Source organism: Macaca fascicularis, chromosome 13 (genome assembly GCF_037993035.2).
Source record: "Macaca fascicularis isolate 582-1 chromosome 13, T2T-MFA8v1.1".
Classification (NCBI taxonomy): Eukaryota; Metazoa; Chordata; class Mammalia; order Primates; family Cercopithecidae; genus Macaca; species Macaca fascicularis.
Window position 1 is genome coordinate 118,759,581 of NC_088387.1, and position 19,256 is coordinate 118,778,836.

The 19,256-nt window shown below is 45.8% G+C and overlaps 1 protein-coding gene across 24 annotated transcripts in view; it reads right to left on the reverse strand.

The window, feature by feature from the left end:
• TRAPPC12 (trafficking protein particle complex subunit 12) overlaps window positions 1–18,104 on the reverse strand; it is a 104,884-nt gene extending 86,780 nt beyond the window's left edge. For 9 of the 24 annotated variants that reach the window (XR_012422709.1, XM_065527472.1, XM_045369862.2 and 6 more), the window contains exons 1-2: window positions 18,020–18,104; window positions 10,406–11,471 (exon numbers count right to left, since the gene is read on the reverse strand). Coding sequence is in view for 21 of the 24 variants with exons in the window: in XM_065527472.1 (XP_065383544.1) it covers window positions 10,406–11,467 (1,062 nt within the window). In the remaining 3 variants the exon portion in view is untranslated. Of the gene's footprint in view, window positions 1–10,405; window positions 11,472–15,881; window positions 16,012–17,981 lie in introns of all 24 variants that reach the window. The other 15 variants (XR_012422710.1, XM_074012432.1, XM_045369863.2 and 12 more) reach the window with 3 other exon arrangements.
• Window positions 18,105–19,256: the final 1,152 nt, after the last annotated feature.

The following is a 19,256-nucleotide window of genomic DNA, read 5'->3' on the forward strand; positions in this document are numbered from 1 at the left end:
AGGGTCTACTTTATCCAGGGCAAGGTCCAGGGAACACGAAGGAGATATACGAACATATCACAATCTGGGACTCATCGTGATCTCACCATCCCATTCTCCTGGTCAGGTGCATTTCTGGAGGAGCAAGTGGCTGTTCTCACAGCTGACAGGCGCTTAGGGGCCTGGCTGTCTTTCCTGCAATGGGGGAATAGTCTCAGTTGTCTCTTCTCGATTTTCATGGTGAGAGACAAAACAGAAGCCAGAGCAGCGGCCTGAAAGCTTACGGGCCTTACTGCCTGGGAAGCCTAAAGACACAATGCTCATGGGGTAGAGTTGCTGAAAGGCAGCAGGCCCTGCACCTGGCACGGAACTCGCTGAGTTTTCCGCCACATCGCCAGAAAGGAGCCTGTTTATCCTCGGAGGGTCTATCCTCTGGCTCCAGTGTTTGCTTACACCGGGGAAAAATGAGACCACCTGAACCAAAAACCACAACAATTAAAACAAAATCCAAACCCAAACTCAAGGATGTGGAGAAACTGGAACCCTCACACGACACATCATCAGTGGGGATTCAACATGGAATAGCCATTCTAGAAACAGTCTGGCGGGGCCTCAGAATGTTGAACAGAGTTACCGTAGAACCAGCAAGTCCATCCCAAGCTATACATCCCAGATAGCTGAGAACACACAGACACAAACACATGTGTGTGAATGTTCACAGTAGCATTACTGACAATAGCCAAAAGGTAGAAACAGCCCAAATGTCCACCAACTGATGAACGAATAAAAAGCAGCAGTAATTTTCTTCTATCCATTTCAGGGTAACTGGGACTGGACTGTCTTGATGTGAACAACTGCAATATTGCTCAGAGGAAATCTAACAACTGTTTTCACACACAGCAAAGGACTGTGACCCGAGAGAAGGAAAACATGACTTGAACTCTTGAACCCAATGGCACTTTTTGGACCACACTGCAGGAGAATCCCAAGCAGGGCTTCGGATGTCAAGGAGGTTGAGACTGTACCCAAATATGCTTTCCCAACATTCTTATTTTGCTAAATTACTAGCAACAATGGAGGGAAAGTGTGACAGTATATGTGTGAGAAAGAATATACAACATTATCTCTATATAAGTTCCACCTACATAATCCTTTGTGGTTTACTCTAAAAACCCAGCTACAATTTATAACATAATATACTAGAAAATGGTTTTGGAACCTACTTACAAACTGGATAATTCTCATATCCAGAGACCTAGAAAGGAAGGAGCTAAGCAGAGAAAGGGTTTGTGTGGGAGCCCTTGAGTTTACTGCTGATCACTCAGCTATATGTGCAGATGGTGCAGCTCTGAAGACTGGAAAGGAGGGGGCGCTGTGAGCTGGCAAGCCCAGAGCTCACACAGGGCTGAAGGGTGCTGAGTGTGGGTCTGCCATGGACGGGGCGCTGTGAGTTGGCAAGCCCAGAGCTCACACAGGGCTGAAGGGTGCTGAGTGTGGGTCTGCCATGGACGGGGCGCTGTGAGTTGGCAAGCCCAGAGCTCACACAGGGCTGAAGGGTGCTGAGTGTGGGTCTGCCATGGACGGGGCGCTGTGAGTTGGCAAGCCCAGAGCTCACACAGGGCTGAAGGGTGCTGAGTGTGGGTCTGCCATGGACGGGGCGCTGTGAGTTGGCAAGCCCAGAGCTCACACAGGGCTGAAGGGTGCTGAGTGTGGGTCTGCCATGGACGGGGCGCTGTGAGTTGGCAAGCCCAGAGCTCACACAGGGCTGAAGGGTGCTGAGTGTGGGTCTGCCATGGACGGGGCGCTGTGAGCTGGCAAGCCCAGAGCTCACACAGGGCTGAAGGGTGCTGAGTGTGGGTCTGCCACGGTGGAGTGCTGTCACTGAACAGAAGGGGCATTCAGTATAGACTTCAGAAAGGTCACCCAAAAGTAGAAGCTACTACTCTAAAGTCATTCTAAAAAGCCTAAAAACAAACTTGAAACTAAACCTGTAAATAAGTTACTTGCTCGTCAGAATAAAGGACAAGTCTTTTCAAAGGAAGATGAAAAAGCCAGACATACAACCTGAAATCCACACTTTCTAATAAAAAATTACTAGACATGTAAAACATGTGTCCCGTAACTAAAAGTATATAAAAATAGATCCAGATATTACATAGATAATGGAACTTTCAAATAAGAACTTTTTTTTTCTTTTATTTATTTCTTTTTTTTTTTTTTAAAGAGGCCTATGTTGCCCAGGCTGGCCTCAAACTTCTGGGCTCCAGTGATTCTCCTGCCTCAGCCTCCTGAGTGGCTGTGACTACAGGCACCCGCCACCACGCCCAGCTCAGAAAAGAACTTTAAGGTGTCTCTTATAAATGTTCTCAAGAGCTTAAAGTAAAGCTTGAAAATGATAAGAAAAATGATACAAAGAAGAACCACATAAAAATTCCAGAGATAAAAAACACGGAAAAGTCAATAGGATTAGCTGCAAACTAAAAAGTCAGAAGAAAAGATGAGTGAACTTAAGGAGAGCAATAGAAATTCTAAACTTAACCACAAAGAGAAAAAGACTGGAAAATAAAAACATTAACAAAAACAGATCCTCAGTAACTTCTGTGGCAATATTAAGCAGTATGTATACTTGGGAGGTTCCAGAAGTAGGAAAGAGAAAAAACACAAAAAATACCTGAAGAAATAATGACCAAAAATTTCCCCAAATTGACAAAAATGATAAACTCTCAGATCCAAGATGGTCAACGAATGCTGAGCAAGAGAAACATAAATCCCACGTGAAGGTACGTCAGAACCAAACTGCTGAAAAACCAGGGATAAAATCGTAAAAGCACCTAGAGGAAAAATATGCAATTAGGCACAGAAGAGCAAGGATAAGAATCACTACAGACTTCTCATCAGAAACTATGCAAGTCAAAAGACAGTGGGATGGCATCTTACAAGCTCTAAAAAGAAAAAAAACCCTGCTAACCTAGAATTCTACATACTGTAAACATGTTGTATATTCAGCGAAAATAAGCTTTAATAATGAAGATGAGGCTGAGCATGGTGGCTCATGCCTGTAATCCTAGCACTTTGGGAGGCCAAGGCAGGCAGATCACTTGAGGCCATGAGTTCAAGACCAGCCTGGCCAACATGGTGAGGCCCTGTCTCTACTAAAAATACAAGAACTGGCCAGGCGCACTGGCTCAACTCCTGTCATTCCAGCACTTTGGGAAGCTGAGGTGAGCGGATCACTTGACATCAGGAGTTTGAGACCAGCCTGACCAACATGGCGAAACCCCTGTCTACTAAAATTACAAAAATTAGCTGGGTGTGGTGGCGCATGTCTATAATCCCAGCTACTCAGGAGGCTGAGGCAGGGGAATTGCTTGAGCCTGGGAGGCGGAGGTTGGAGTGAGCCGAGATTGTGTCACTGCACTCCAGCCTAAATGACAGAGTGAGACTATGTCTCAAAAAAAAAAAAAAAAAAAAAAAAAATTAGCTGGGTGTGGTGGTGCATGCCTGTAGTCCCAGCTACTTTGGAGGCTGAGGCATGAGAATCACTTAAACCTGGGAGGAGGAGGTTACAGTGAGCTGTGATTGCAAAACTGTACTCCAGCCTGGGAGACAGAGCAAGATTCTGCCTCGAAAAAAAAAAAAAAAAAAAGATGTAATAATTTTGAAATCAATAAAAGCTGCAAGAATCTGTAACTAGTACACCTGCACCCAAAATTAAAATTTCTGCCCTTCAAAAGATACCTAAGAAAATGCAAAAACAAGGCACAGAATAGTAAAAAAAAAAATTTGAAACACATCTATGGTGTATGATAGCTCATTTCCAACTAGGATATTTACAGAACTCTTAAAACACAGTAACAATAAGACAAATATCCACAGTCTGAAGGATGGAGAAAACATCTGAAGAGATACTTTATAAAGATATACAAATAACCTATATATCAAAGGATTAATAGGTCAGATCCTACGTATCAAGTAGCCTGTTTAACCTCAGTCATCAGAGAAATGCAAAAATCGAAAAAAGTTGATGATACCATGGATATAAAAGAATTGGAACTCTCATGGGCTGCTGATGGAAATGTGAAATAGTGTGCCCACTTTGGAAACTGTTCTATTTCTTATAGAACGAAATGCACACTTATCATAAACCCCAGAAAGTATGCTAGTAAGTTTTTACCCAAGAGAAACGAAAATATATCCACACAAACGACTGTGCTCAAATATGCTTTCCCAACATTCTCATTTGCTAAATTACTAACACCAGGAGAGAGTATGTGTGAGTGTGTGTGTGAGAGACAGAATATACAACATTCTCTCTCTATAATAAGTTCCACCTAGAGAGCCCTTTGTGCTTTATTCTAAAAACTCACCTACGATTTATAACATAATTTACTAGAAAATGGGTTTTGAACGTACTTACAACCTGGATAATTCTTATATATGCAGCAGAGGGAATTTAGTTAACAGCAAAGGCTCAAGGCTGGCAGTAATTATGGATTCTAGATTCAAGATTTTTGGTGCTGGAAGGACTCACTGGAGGAGACTCTCAGCCATCATCCACCAATCTTTGATCTCCCCCTTCTTCTTCTTTTTTTTTTTTTTACTTTAGACAAAGTGTCAGAGTGGCTGGAATGCAAAGTTGCCCAGGCTGGAATGCAATGGTGTGATCTCAGCTCACTGCCACCTCTGCTTCCTGGGTTCAAGTGATTCTCCTGCCTTAGCCTCCCAAGTAGCTGGGACTGCAAACGTGTACCACCACACCTGGCTATTTTTTGTATTTTTACTAGAGATGGGGTTTCACCATGCTAACCAGGATGGTCTCGATCTCCTGACCTCGTGATCCGCCCGCTTCGGCCTCCCAAAGTGCTGGGATTACAGGTGTGAGCCACCGAGCCTGGCCCTCCCCTTCTTCTAGTAACAGAACTTCGGTTTTGCCTGGGAACATGACCCCTTACCTAAAGACTATTTTCAGCCTTTCTTGCAGCTTGGTGTGGCCAAGTGACTAAATCCTAGGCAGTGGGATGTGAGTGGACACATTGTCTTCCAGATGACGCATCGTAAAAGGAATACTGCAGAGCTCTCCAGCCTTTCCCTCTTCCCGATAGCTGGAAGACAGCAATGGGAAAACGCTTCCTGGACTTGGTTGAGGAAGGTGGAGCCAATCCACAGGGCTAGTTCATATCTCCAAAGTGTTCCACCACCCTGAAATAAACAGGGATCCCATTCCAGCCACCGTACCTTTGCCTTGCTTTGTTAATGCAGCTGAGCCTACAGCCTGACTGACAGACTTACCAAAACCTTTCATTTTACAGAGAAGAAAATAGAGCCACAGATGTTCAATGAATTCCCTTACGTTACACAGGTTATTGGCAAAGCAACAATTTGAAACCAATTCTTCCAATTCAAGACTCTTTCTAAGTTCACATACTGATCAGGGATATGTCTACGTATCAGGCAACTTCTGGGACCCTGGAGGAGACTTAGCTACTCATTCTTTATAGAACACTAAAGTGAAGCCATTTGACTTCCAGTTCTTCTTCTTTTTTTTTTTTTAATGTGGGTAAATAGAAAAGGCATTTTATTTTTAAATTTTAGAATATTTAGTTGACAAATACAAATTATATATATTCAAGATATACAACATGATCATTTGTTATAAGGAGACATTGTGTACTGAATTCCAAATCCAAATAATTAACACAACCGTCACTACCCATAGTTACTGTGTGTGTGTACATGTGTGAGGGTGGTGAGCGGACACTTGAAATCTGCTCTCATCAAATTTCAAGTAAACACTGCAGTATTACTAACTACAGTCACCATGCTAAATGTACATTCCATCCCCAACACTCCTTCCTCTTGCATAAATGAAGCTCTGTACCCTTTGAGTAACATCTCCCCATGCCCCTCACACTCCCAGGCCCCAGCTTCTATGAGTCCGACTTTTGTAGATTCCACATGTAAATGAGATCATGTGGTATTCATCATCTTGTGTCTGGCTTATTTCACTTAACCTAATGTCCACCAGGTGCATGCATAGAGTCACAAATGGCAAGGTTTCCCCTTGTTTTTTAAGGACTAAATAGAATTTCATTGTGTATATTTTCTTTATTTTTTAAGAGACAGGTCTTACTCTGTTATCCACGCTGGAGTGCAGTGGTGCAATCACAGCTCATTGCAGCTTTGAACACTATGGCTCAAGTGATCCTCCTGCCTCAGCCTCCTGAGAAGTTGGGATTATGGGCGCAAGCCACTATATACCACATTCTCTGTCCTCTCACCTGTCGATGGGCGCTTAGGTTGATTCCCTATCTGGGCTACTGTGAAGAATTCTGCAGTGAACATAGAGCGCAGGCATCTCTCTGAGATCCTGATTTCAATTCCTTTGGATACATACCCAGAATGGGGGACTGTTAGATCATATGGCAGCTCTATTTTTAACTTTTTAGGGCACCTCCATAATGTTTTCCATAATGGCTGTATTAATTCACATTCCAACCAACAGTGTACAGGGGTCCCTTTCCCTACACCCTCACCAACTCTTGCTGTCTCCAGAGTTTTTGGTTAATAGCCATGATATCTCATTGTGGTTTTGATTTGCATTTCCCTGATAATTAGCGCTGTTTCTAGTTCTTTGATTTAAACAGAAATCTTTCTGAGAGAAATATAATTAGTCATTTTCTATGGTAGAGAGAACTACAACATAAGACAAAGAGGCCAGAACTAAGGCAAACAGGACCTGTGTTCTGGCACTGGCTCTGCAGTGTACTGGCTGCATTACCTAGGGTGAACACGCCCATGGGAATCTGCCTGGACCTCTACTGAGCCACAGTGCACTGAAATTATCCATTTGCAGGTCTGCCTTCCCTTGTCTAGGCCATCTGTCCTGGTCTGGGCTGGCGGATGGGCACCACGCCCTCCTTTGTGTCACAAGGAGAGAGGATGTCTGGGACATGGCAGGCTTGCTGGTGAACGCACAAGTCATTCGGATCTGTTTCCTCATCATAAAAGGAGAAACTGGACTGAATCAGAGACCTTTCAGCTTTTTTAAGGAACAGGTGCTTTCCATTCCTTGAAAGCTTTGAGCTTGCTGCAAGGTATTCAGTACTCTTAGCCCTACTCACAAAATGTCATATGCTCACCCCAGCCCTTTTGTCAACCAAAGTGAAACACCCCTGCCCATTTCCAAATGTACCTAAGACCCTTGGACTCCAGCACCCAGTTCGGAAGCAATAGGTTAAGTCTTTCCTGTGGCAGCCTTCAGATTTCCTCTGAGTTACAGTCAGAGGGAGAAGGAAACGGCGAGCATCAGAGGGTTTGAAAGACAGTGCTAAAGGCCAGACCCACAGATGTTAAAGGAATTTCACAGCAGAGAGGACAAACAAGAGAGAGAAGGGAAGAAACATGGAGAAGAACACGAAAGCCATCTTGGGGGTACAGGGTACAGAGACAAGACCAGGGAGTGGGAGAACAGGTAAGGATTCAGCGACAAATAAATCTAATCCTACAATCCAAATACCCCTGACATCAAAGTCCGGAATTGGTATTCATTAAAAAGATCCTGCAAAGGTTAAATTATGCTCAGTATATTCTGCCTAAGAGGGTAGAGAAGGATGCCTAGACCAATGCCTGGTCAAGAGTAAGCACACAATAAATACAGTAAATGAATATTAGTAAATTAGTCAATGAATACTCTGGAAAGACTGCCATGTAAAATACCCAAAATATGGATGTCTATAGGCTTACACTTCAGTTATCTGAAAAAATTAATTGGCTTCATTTCTCTAGCATGTCACTTTTCTTTTCCTAGAGAATTCATCACTCCTAGGTCTCAGCCATCTATCAATTCAATAAAAATAGTCACAGTCATACAACTGGCTTATTGGCTTACCCGCCTGTGTTCAGGAGTGGGTAAGTGGCTGCACTAAAGAGGGCTGTAGGTCCTTCTTTCAGTTCAGGAAAACAGATGCGCACAGGACCCGAGGCCAGTAAGCTGGGAGGTGGGGCGCCCCGCCATGTACAGTGCCATATGGAAACTACTAATCCTGTCCCACAATTTGGTTGCAATAAACTAAAACTGACATGCATATGATTTAATCTGATACATATGTATACATATATTTATAAAAAATTTTATCATACTATGCATGCTACATGTTATCGTCTGTCCTGATTTTCAAATTTAACAGTATGAGATGAACCTCATTAAGTATTCTGTTTTATATGTTTTTTAAAAATAGATTTTACAACTTATATTATTACTCACCAATGATCAGAGGAAGATTTTATTATTCAGAGCACTTTTAGGTTTGCTGCAAAATTAAGCAGGGTATAGAGATCTTCCATATACTGCCTGTCCCCCCCAACACACAGTCTTGCCCATTAGCAACACACCTCGCCAGAGTGGTCCACTTACTGCAACTGATGAATCTACACGGACACGGACACATCATTGTCACCCGAAGTCCACAGCTTACATGAGGGTAGACTTTTGGTGTGGTACATTCCATGGGCTTGGTAAAATAAATAACAACACGTACGCAGCATTAAAGTATCACACAGAATAGTTTCATTGCCTTAAAATCCTCTATGTTCCGCCTGTTCATCCCTTCTTCATTTTAAAAACTTACATCAATATTCCATTGTAAAGATGAGGTGAGTCATATGTATTCAAGTCTCCTAATAATGGGCTTTTAGATTATTTCAGATTCTTCGCAAATATAAACCACCCTGATAGACATCTCAACAGCTGGTATATGTATACAAGTATGATTATCTCCTCACAATACATTCCTAAGAGTGGAATTTCTGGGTCAAAGGAAATGCACATGTTGATGTACATTTTAAAATTTACTTAAATATGTTTGTACTGATTTTGGTCTCATCTCGGCTGCCTTAGAGAGACTATTTTCCCACACTTCAACAAACAGTACATCATGATTGATAGATGGAAATGGAAATGACTGAGTGTGATGGCAGCAGGAGGCAGACAAATCTCAGGCAGACAAATTCTAGGCAGACAGGACGTCCCCGGTGAAACCTGACTGTCGAGCTCCAGAGTTTAAAGCCTGGCTGCAAGTCCCGGATAAACCCATGAAAGGGACTGAGACCCTCTCGTCCCATGTGGCGCACTTTTATCTGACTGATTACCCCTCTTCACCTATTTTACATATACCTACCCTTCCCCAGTTGGTTTTTTCCACTATCGTTCCCACCTTTGAGTGGTGACTTCGTTTTAGCCTTCTTTTTTGCATGCTCACAATCAGCATGCACCCCTCCATTCTGAGCCCAAAAAAGCCCCTGAGTCAGCCACATCAGGAGAGAGACCACTCTCGCCTCCCCTCTGGGCTGAGAGCTGTTTTGTGCTCAATAAATCTCTTGTCCGCCCTCCTCACACTCTGGTTGTCAGCGTAATCTCGTTCTCTTGGAGGCAGGCCAGGAACTCAGGACTCCGCGGAATGCAGATACCAAGACAGCAGTAACCCTGTAACCCTCCATCCCCCACTCCCTTCGGCTGCCCCGCTCAACGGGATCGACGCGGGTCGAAAAGAGCCGAGCGCACGCTCCAACATCCCTTCTGGGGCTTCGGGGTCGCGGGCGTCGCTGTTTGGGCGCCACGGTGTTCCCCTCGCCTGGAGGCGAGAGTCCACTGTGGGAGTCACTTGTCATATGCCTGGTCCAGCTACAAGCCCCGCGTGGAGCCTACTCCTGTGCTGGCGGTTGGAGAAGCCCCAGGACCCCTGCACTCGGTTGCTCGCACAACCCACCTGCTGAGGGCTGAGAGCACAGTCACCGAGGCCACGGGATATGCCAAAGCGCAAGCCAGGGCGGCCCGGCAGGCCTAGTGGGCGAACCTGGGCCAAGAGGCCTGGGTAGGGGCATTGCCGACCGCGGAGGTCTCCGGCTGGCAAAGCGGCACCGAAAAAAATCCTGCGTTGTCTTTCATTAGCAGTGAGATCGAATATTTTTATATTACTATTTAGCTTAACATTTACATATTTATGTGATTTGTTACTTTTTGGGTCACGCATATTTTTCTTATTCAACCTATAAAAATTCTACATCAGGCACGTTAAATGTTACAGGAATGTATTTTTCCCTATTTTAAAGAAAGAAATGGATTTATCATTTACCGGAGTTCAAAAGTCAGATGGATTACAGGACATGGAGAACTAACTGAGAGAACTACCATCGAACTGTCTGCCTTGCTGGTATTTATTTCTGCATCTCTGAGTAGCAGTCCATCAAATACATTCTGTTGGGGAAACCAACAGAGCCTAATTACCCAGGCTCAGAGGAACACAGCCGCTCCCAATCGGATGTTAGGAACTACTGAAAACAAGGCTTTCCCCGTCCTTTGAGGGGCACCACGCGTGTCTCAGAGGCAGAGGGGAGGCGCGCCCTGCGGAGGCGGGAGACCCGGGCTCACCTGGATGTTGTCGAACCTGAGGCCCGGCATGGTAAGGTTCTCCTTGTCCACGAACACGGCGCCGCGCTGCTGGGCGGCCACGGCCCGCAGGACTCCACGCGTGGCCTCGCCGGGGAGCCAGGCGTCGTTCCTCCGGTCCATCTCGCTCATGCTCAGGGCGGTGGCGAAGGGGTCGTCACTCCCCGCAAACACTGCCTGGATGTGCGCGAAGGGCTCTGGCGACGCCGGGGGCGCAGCGGCCTGGGGTCCTCGCATGGCCGCGGGTTCGGGGCGCCCCTCGGTCCCGGGCACAGACACGCGAGGCGGGCTGGCGGGAGCCGGGGAGCCCGCGCCGGGGTTGCTGACGGAAACGAAGGCGGAGGTCGTGAAGGAGTCGAAGAAGTCCGAGGCCAAGGAGTGGCTGGCGGCCGCGTCTCCGAAGAACGTGCTGAGGCTGGGGCTGGGCTGCACCGCCTGGGGCGGCGTCCTGGCCGGGGCCTCGCTGGCGCCTCCGAAGCTGGGCGACTTCACCATCTGCGGCTCGAAGCCGTCCCGGGGGGCCGGGGGCGCGCGCTGGCTGAAGATGGTGCACACCGGGACCGGCTCCGCAGCGGGAGGCTCCTGCTCCGGGCGCGCAGCTTCGCTGCCGGGGGCCTCGCGGGCCGCATCCTGCCTCGGGGCCCCTCCGCTCCTGGGGGCCGCGTCCTCGGGGGCGTCCTCGGGCGCACAGTCGCCGTGGACCTCGCCAGTGGGACTCGGGGTGCTCGCGGGCTCCGGGCCGGGGTCGCCTTCCCCTCCGGGCTCAGCTTCTTCCCGCGCTCGGCCCAGGTCGCCCGCGTCGCCCTCGCTGTTGTTGGGCGAGTCGGAGATGAGGACGCTCTCCATCATGTGCTCGTTCAGCTTGTCCGCGAGAGGACTCGAGCCTTCCGACGCGGTCTCGTTCTCTTCGGATCCAAACTCATCTCCGCCGAGATCGATGGTTTCCTCGTGGAACAGCAAGCCCTGCTCCTCCGGAGGCGCGAGCTGAGGGGGGTGCGGGGCCTCCGGGGCCGGGGTCTCCTCGCCGCCGCCAGCGTCCTCCATGCCCCTGAAAGCAAAGACAGAAGGAAGGCCCCTCAGTGTGATCTTCGTTTACCTTAACCGAAAAATGCCTATTGCTTATAGACTCAAATGACTCAGACTTCCATTTCTCCAGCTTCTTATCCATGTGCTTTTGATTATGGTAAAATACACATAAAATTTACCACTTTAAGGTCAGCAGTGTTAAGTGCATCTACATTTCTGTGCAACCAATCTCCAGAACACTTTTCATGTTGCAAAACTAATATCCTATCCCCATCAAACATTCCCCCGTATACCCATCTCCCCCTGCCCAGAACATCCACCATCCCACTATAAAGTAAGTAGAATCACCTGATAATCGTCTTCTTCTCACTGGCTGATTTCACTTAGCATGAAGTCCTCAAGGGCTATTTACACTACAGTTTGGTCTGTTTTCCTTCCTTTTTATGGATGGAAAATACCTAGGGTATGCGTACACTACATTTGGTTTATCCAGCTATCTGTTGATGAACATGTGGGTTGCTCCCATCTTTTAGCTATTGTGGATACTCCTGCAATGAACGTGGGTGTACAAATATCTCTCTGAGACCCTGCTTTCAATCACTTTGGGTATGTACCTAGAAATAACTGCTGGATTATATGGTAATTCTATTTTTAATTTTTTTTGAGGCACCAAAAATCTGTTTTTCATAGTGGCTGAACCATTTGTCATTCCCACCAACAGCGGACAAGCGTTCCAATTCACATCCTTGCCAACACTTGTTATTTTGTTTTTATTTTATTTCATAGTAGCCATTCCAATAGGTGTGAGGTTCCAGCCATATAAACACTATTTTATTCTGAGACTCAGCTAAGTCCCTCCTCTTCCATGAACCTCTCCCAAGACTCTTCAATTTATAATAGTCTCTTCATTCTTCCCCATGCCGTCCGCCCCCCTGCCCCAGCTCATATTATCTGCCTAACTCTGGAAATCTGAGACAGTGAGAATGACATGAAAAACTTACACAGTAAGAAAACAACAGCACGCTCACTAAGCACTGATGGCTGAAGCTGGCAACACAACTAGCTAACATTTATCGGCACATACTATGCCCCTGGCTGTATACACATATGCCTATGTGATTCTCAGAACACCACTCCGAGATAGCTGCTAGCCCTGTCTTCGTTTCACAGATGAGGACACTGAGGCCTTGGGAGGCTATGTTAGCCAAAATCACATAGCCAGTGAGTGGGGAAACCAGGACCAGCCGAAGTCGGCATGTTGAGGGGCCACTGGCTGGTAGAGGCCACAGAATGAAACAAAGAGCTCGAACTGTAAAAAAGTATTTGTTCCTTTCCTTGAAAAACTTTTACTTTATGTAGTTTTACTCTCATAGTGAACAAATTCAAGTTAAGGAAATCTAAGAGACTATGATAAAAGATAAGGGATTTTTTTCAGAATAAAACAACACGTACCTTTTTCACTTAAAAAAGGACACTTAGCTGATCTCTAGATAAGGCTACCCTTTTCTCACCGTTAGCACTTCCATCACAGTATTCCCAAAGAGTCGGCCTTCCCAAAGCATTATGTTAAAGTAGTTAATCCAAGTTATACATTTGAAGAAGTTTCCGGTTCAGCCTGGTCAGTTACTAATTCCCTTATGCATTCATTCAATAATTGTTAAGTGCAAATGAATAAAAAAATCCAATGAAAAGGAGGAAAACCTTTGTTTCCTGCCATGTTTCACCGCGAGCCCGAAGAACAAACTGCCCTAGAACCCCAAAGGGGGAAGCCCCCTGGGCATGCTAAGGCTGCTCCTTCAGGTCCCACCTGCACAGGGGTAGAGGCTGGGCACAAGGAGCAAACAAGCAGCCTGAGGCAGTGCCCTCTGGAGTCTCCAAGCAGGACCTGAAGGCACTACCGTGGTCTGCATATTTTATTTTAGAAATAAGAATTTATTTCCATATAAGCTAATGATGAGAGAAAGGGATTTTCCCTCCCTCTCATCTCCCCTCAGCCCTAACAAGATTCTAGGTTCTAAAGCTAATTCTGATTCAATCTCACAGATTTAAAAAGTTGTATTGCCTTTGTGAAGAAACATTTTTTTTTTTTTTTTTGAGACGGAGTCTGGCTCTGTCACCCAGGCTGGAGTGCAGTGGTGCGAACTCGGCTCACTGCAAGCTCCGCCTCCCGGGTTTACGCCATTCTCCTGTCTCAGCCTCCCGAGTAGCTGGGACTACAGGCGCCCGCCACCTCGCCCGGCTAGTTTTTTGTATTTTTTAGTAGAGACGGGGTTTCACCGTGTTAGCCAGGATGGTCTCGATCTCCTGACCTCGTGATCCGCCCGTCTCGGCCTCCCAAAGTGCTGGGATTACAGGCTTGAGCCACCGCGCCCGGCCGAAACATTTTTTAAGAAACAATTCTTACTATTATGAAGATGAAGCTGCTTTAAACTTCTAAGATTTAGGGAAATCTGTTTATCAGAGATACAATAACAAAGAACATCGCCTAGAAAAAATTACCAAAATAATAAAAATTAAGGTAAAATGCTTCTAAATTATAAAGCTTAAAAACTTTATAAAATGTAAATTAAAGAGAACTGATAAAATAGGAATGTCCAAAATTTTCATTAATACCTGCAGACCACTTTTGAGAAGAGAATAAAAAAATAAATTTTATTCTTAAGTAAATACCAAAGTAATAAAAAGCCCTAATAATTTAGGGCAGGGATGATCACTTTTGCTTTCACACAAATAAAATCTAGATGCAGGAAAATGCTTGTAAGGATCTGAGGGTTTCTTCTCTAGAAAATCAAGAGGAATGCTCAAATAAAAATGATACAAAACATGATTTAGATGACGCTTTTATGAATGGGAAGACATAAAGTTACATCTATATAAATTATATACATTAGATTTTGTTACAAGGGACATATAATTTTTAGCAAAATAGCTTCTTCACTTCAAGGGTTTCCGTACTCTAATCTTGTTCCAATGTAAGGTTCAAATGTAAAGCAGACAGTAGTAATAACCATGTGTATATGACCAGATAGTTCTATAACCATAAAAAAAGTACTAGTAGTTAAGTCTTCTCACAAAGAAAATATAGGGTCCAGATGGTTTACCAGTAAAGTCTACCAAAGATTGCGTACAGATAATTCCTATAGTACAAAAATTCTTGCAGAGAAGAAAAAGGACACATGACCCAATTCACTTTATAAGGCTAACATAATCTTGAGACCAAAATATGACAAGGCCATACTAAAAGGGAAACTATCATCTCACTCATGAACACACATGCAAAAATCTTGAAATATTAGCTAACTGAATCAGCAATGTATTTATCTTCATACCAAACTCAGGTTATCCCAGAAATGTACTGTTGGTTTAATGCTAGGAAATCTTTTTACGCAATTCAACACACTGATAGATTAAATAATAAAAAGTACATGACTATCTCAATAGATGCACAAGAAAGTATCTAATAAAATTCAGCATCTGCTCAAGATAAAACCTGTCAGCAAACTAGCAACAGAACGCAACCTCCTTAACGCAATCAAGGGTACTTACCAAAAACCTAAAGGAAACCTCAAATGAACGGTGAAACGTTTAGAGCTTTCTCTTTAAAAGTAGAAAAAAGATAAAGATGTCCTCTTCAACATTTTTATGCTGCCTAATACTAGAGGCCTCAGGCAGGATTAAGACACGAAAAAATAACTAAAAGCTACAATAAAAACTGAAAAGAAAAAAATATAAACCTTCATTCTTCATGTATGATTATTTATGTAGAATACATAAAAAATCTATGGTAGAAAGACTGAACTATTGGGCCGGGCACGGTGGTTCACGCCTGTAATCCTAGCAATTTGGGAGGCCGAGGAGGGTGGATCACCTGAGGTCAGAAATTCAAGACCAGCCTGGTCAACATGGTGAAACACTGTCTCTACTAAATATACAAAAATTAGCCCGCCGTGGTGGCGGGTGCCTGTAATCCCAGCTACTCGGGAGACTGAGGCAGGAAAATTGCTTGAACCCGGGAGGCGGAGGTTGCAGCGAGTCGAGATCGTGCCGTTGTGCTCCAGCCTGGGCAACAACAGCAAAACTTCATCTCAAAAAACAAAACAAAACAGAAAACAAGACTGAACTATCACAAGGGAATGTGTTGCACACATTAAGGGAAGAGATGATTTCCCTCAAGTGATGTGTCAACAAATCATGCATCTGGGAAAAAACAAACTTGGAATCTTGCCTCACCTCAGACACAGTATCAATCTTAGGGACATTAAAAACTTAACTGTGAAGGCCGGGTGCGGTGGCTCACGCCTGTAATCCCAGCACTTTCGGAGGCTGAGGCGGGCAGATCACCAGGTCAGGAGTTCAAGACGGGCCTGGCCAACATGGTAAAACCCCATCTCTACTAAAAATACAAAAATTAGCCAAGTGTGGTGACGGGTACCTGTAATCCCAGCTACTCTGCTACTCAGGAGGCTGAGGCAGGAGAATCACTTGAACCCAGGAGGCAGAGGTTGCAGTGAGCCGAGATCGTGGCAAGACACTTCGGCCTGGGTGACAGAGCAAGACTCCATCTCGGGGGAGAAAAAAATTAACTGTGAAAGGCAAAACTTCAAAACTTTCAAAAGAAAATATAAGATAATAAACTAGGCCTAATAAATAAGTACAAACCATAAAGGGAAAATGGATACATTTGCTATATTAAAATGGAAAGTTCTATCATGAAAAATCTAAAAAAAGTGAAACAAACAAATGTATCATTAAGAATCTATAAAAAGGGAAACAAACAAATGTAACTGAGAAAGGATTAACATGAAGAATACATACAGAATTCCTACAAATTAATAATAGGATACTAAATGATCCATAAGGAAAATAAGCAACAGGGCTGAAAGGGGTGTACCTTTGAACATCCCTGTTGAGAAACCACTTGGTATTATCTAGCAAAGTTTAAAAAGCACATATCTTATCACTTCAATAACTATACATTTTTATTTTTCCCAGAACAATTTTTCACCCATGGTTTAAGTTATTACTATTATTTTATTAGTATTGTTATTTTCTGAGACATAGTCTTGCTCTGTCACCCTGGCGGGAGTGCAATGGGACGATGGTGGCTTACTACAGCCTTGACCTTCTGGGCTCAAGCCCATCCTTCTGCCTCAGCCTCTGGAGTAGCCGGGACTACAGGTGTGCGCCACCACACTCAGCTAGTTTTGTATTTTTCGTAGAGATGGGGGCTCAATATGTTGGCCAGGCTGGTCTCAAACTTCTGGGCTCAAGTGATCCTCCTACCTTGGCCTGCCAAAGTGCTGAGATTACAGGCGTGAGCCACTGTGCTTGGCCTCAGTAAAATCATTAAGTGTCTCCTTTCACTCTTAAAGGAGTCTTGGTTGAGACAATTAATATGCGGTCATAGTACCTAGGACCTAGCAATTCCATTGCTAGATACATACCATGGAGGAATACCTGTACATGAGCAGTGTAAGCTATGATGCTGACTTCCATAAATAACAAATCAAAACACCTTTCTTCTAAGTCCTAAAAGAAAAAGCAGGCTGGACACAGTGGCTCACGCCTGTAATCCCAGCACTTTGGGAGGCCAAGGAAGGCACATCACAAGGTCAGGAGATCGAGACCATCCTGACTAACATGGTGAAACGCCGTCTCTACTAAAATACAAAAAATTAGCCAGGCGTGGTGGCGGGCGCCTGTAGACCCAGCTACTTGGGGGGCTGAGGCAGGAGAATCACTTGAACCCAGAAGAAGAGGTTGCAGTGAGCTGAGATCGTGCCACTGCATTCCAGCCTGGCGACAGAACAAGACTCCATCTCAAAAAAAAAGAAAAAAACAGTGGAAATAAACACTGCTTGTAGACACAGTAATAAGTAAATAAGTAGACTGTGGTATACTAAAACATATTAAAATAGTAAAAATCAGTGGTGAACTGTTCCATATCTAACATATAAATTATGTTTGGATCTCGCAAATACAATTTTGCACAAAGAATGAGTAGAAAAATAAACAGCATGACTCTGTATATTCAAAAACATGTTAATGAAACAAAAGTGTTGAATCCAAACACTTTTTTGTGTTTGGCAGGCAGGTCATTAGTAACCTCTTTCCGCAGGAGGATGAATTAAGCCTAAGAGAAGTTAAGGGGCTTGCTGGGGGGCCAGGCTGGCACCGAGCCTGGAGCTGGGGGGCTGGGGGTCTCGGGGTCGCCTGGACGCGCGCCAGCGGGTAGCTTCCCACCCGCTTCGCACCAGCTTCCCCTCCCTGTAACCTCCGCGGGCTGCAGAGACGCTTCCAGCCCTCTGCAGACGTGGAGCGCGAGGGCCGCGGCGGCGTGGAGCCTGGCACAAGGCCCGCGGGGCACAGACGCCCTCGGGTGGCAGGCGACCCCGCGCCCGGACCCCACGCCCACTCTAGCATCGGCCCCAGAGAAGGTCCCCCGGGCTGAGGCCGAGGCCGGCGTGCTCCCTCCCCCAGGAGGCTCTACACGGTCCCATTCCCTCTTGACTGCCAAGGCCCTGATCCTCACCTGCCACCCGCCCACTGGGGCTGGGGGAAGGGGGTCACCTGCGGCCGTGACCAGGGTCCAAGAAGGTGACAGAAGCCGGGAATCCGAGAGGAACCAGCAGCCCGGGAAGCTCTGTGCGCCTGCGCGTGCCGGGCCGCGGCACGCCTACTTCCGCGCATGCCTTGTGCAGGAACCCGTGGCCATGGTCCCAGGCCGGAAATGGGGTTCGTTTCCGGTTCGTCTGCTGCGAGCGGGGCCTGGAGCCCAAGATGTGAACGGGTCTAGGCAACCAGGAGCCGGTAGTTGAGGGAAACGGACCCTGTACTTGGAAATGGGAACGGAGACAACACTCCATCTAGCCTGATTCTGTCACTCAGAGGCAATAGGCAAGCCTGTGGCAGATGCGGCGGGTGAAAGGGAGTCCCTTAGGCTATTTTTATTGGCCAGCATAGCCTAGAAATCAGTGTTTCTAGGGATTTGTCTTTGTGTTTATCTGTATTTTGTAAGTTTCTTACCATGCAGCTGCAGTAGTTGCATAATAAAATTGATGATAAAGATATCAGTGATAGGTGGGTGGATTTAATCCCGAAGTATGAAGGCCCTGTTAGCTCCGCAATATCGGCAAACGGAGCGGTTGAAAAGGATGATTCTCACGTCTGGGCCATTGCTTACTTGCTTTCTTACTTTTCTTACTTTTTCTTTCTTTCCTTTTTTTTTTTAGACCGAGTCTGGCTCTGTCACCCAGGCTGGAGTGCAGTGGCGCGATCTCGGTTCACTGCAACCTCCCCCTCCCGGGTTCAAGCGATTCTCCTGCCTCAGCCTCCCGAGTGGCTGGGATTACAGGCGCCCGCCACCACTCCCGGCTAATTTTTGTATTTTTTGTAGAGATGGGGTTTCACTGTGTTGGCCAGGCAGGTCTCGAACTCCTGACCTTGTGATCCACCCGCCTTGGCCTCCCAAAGTGCTGGGATCACAAGCGTGAGCCACCGCGCCCGGCCTGCTTGATTTCTAATGTAATCTCTAAAATCTCATCCACTCAACAGATATTCATCCAGCCTTAACTCCATACCACGTGCCTTGCTCAACTGAGCAAAACCAGACCCAACCATTTCCGTCACGGAGGTCAATAAAGGGTAGAGGGGAAAGCTAATCACAGAAATTGAGGAAAGGTGCGGGGTCCTGGAAGCTCCGGTGGAAACAGGCTAGCGGCGTGGTTCAGCTATGATGTATTTTGGAGTCCTTGCAATGCCATTTCTGCTGGCCCAAGGCCAGGGCAGGGACTTTGGGCGGAATGCG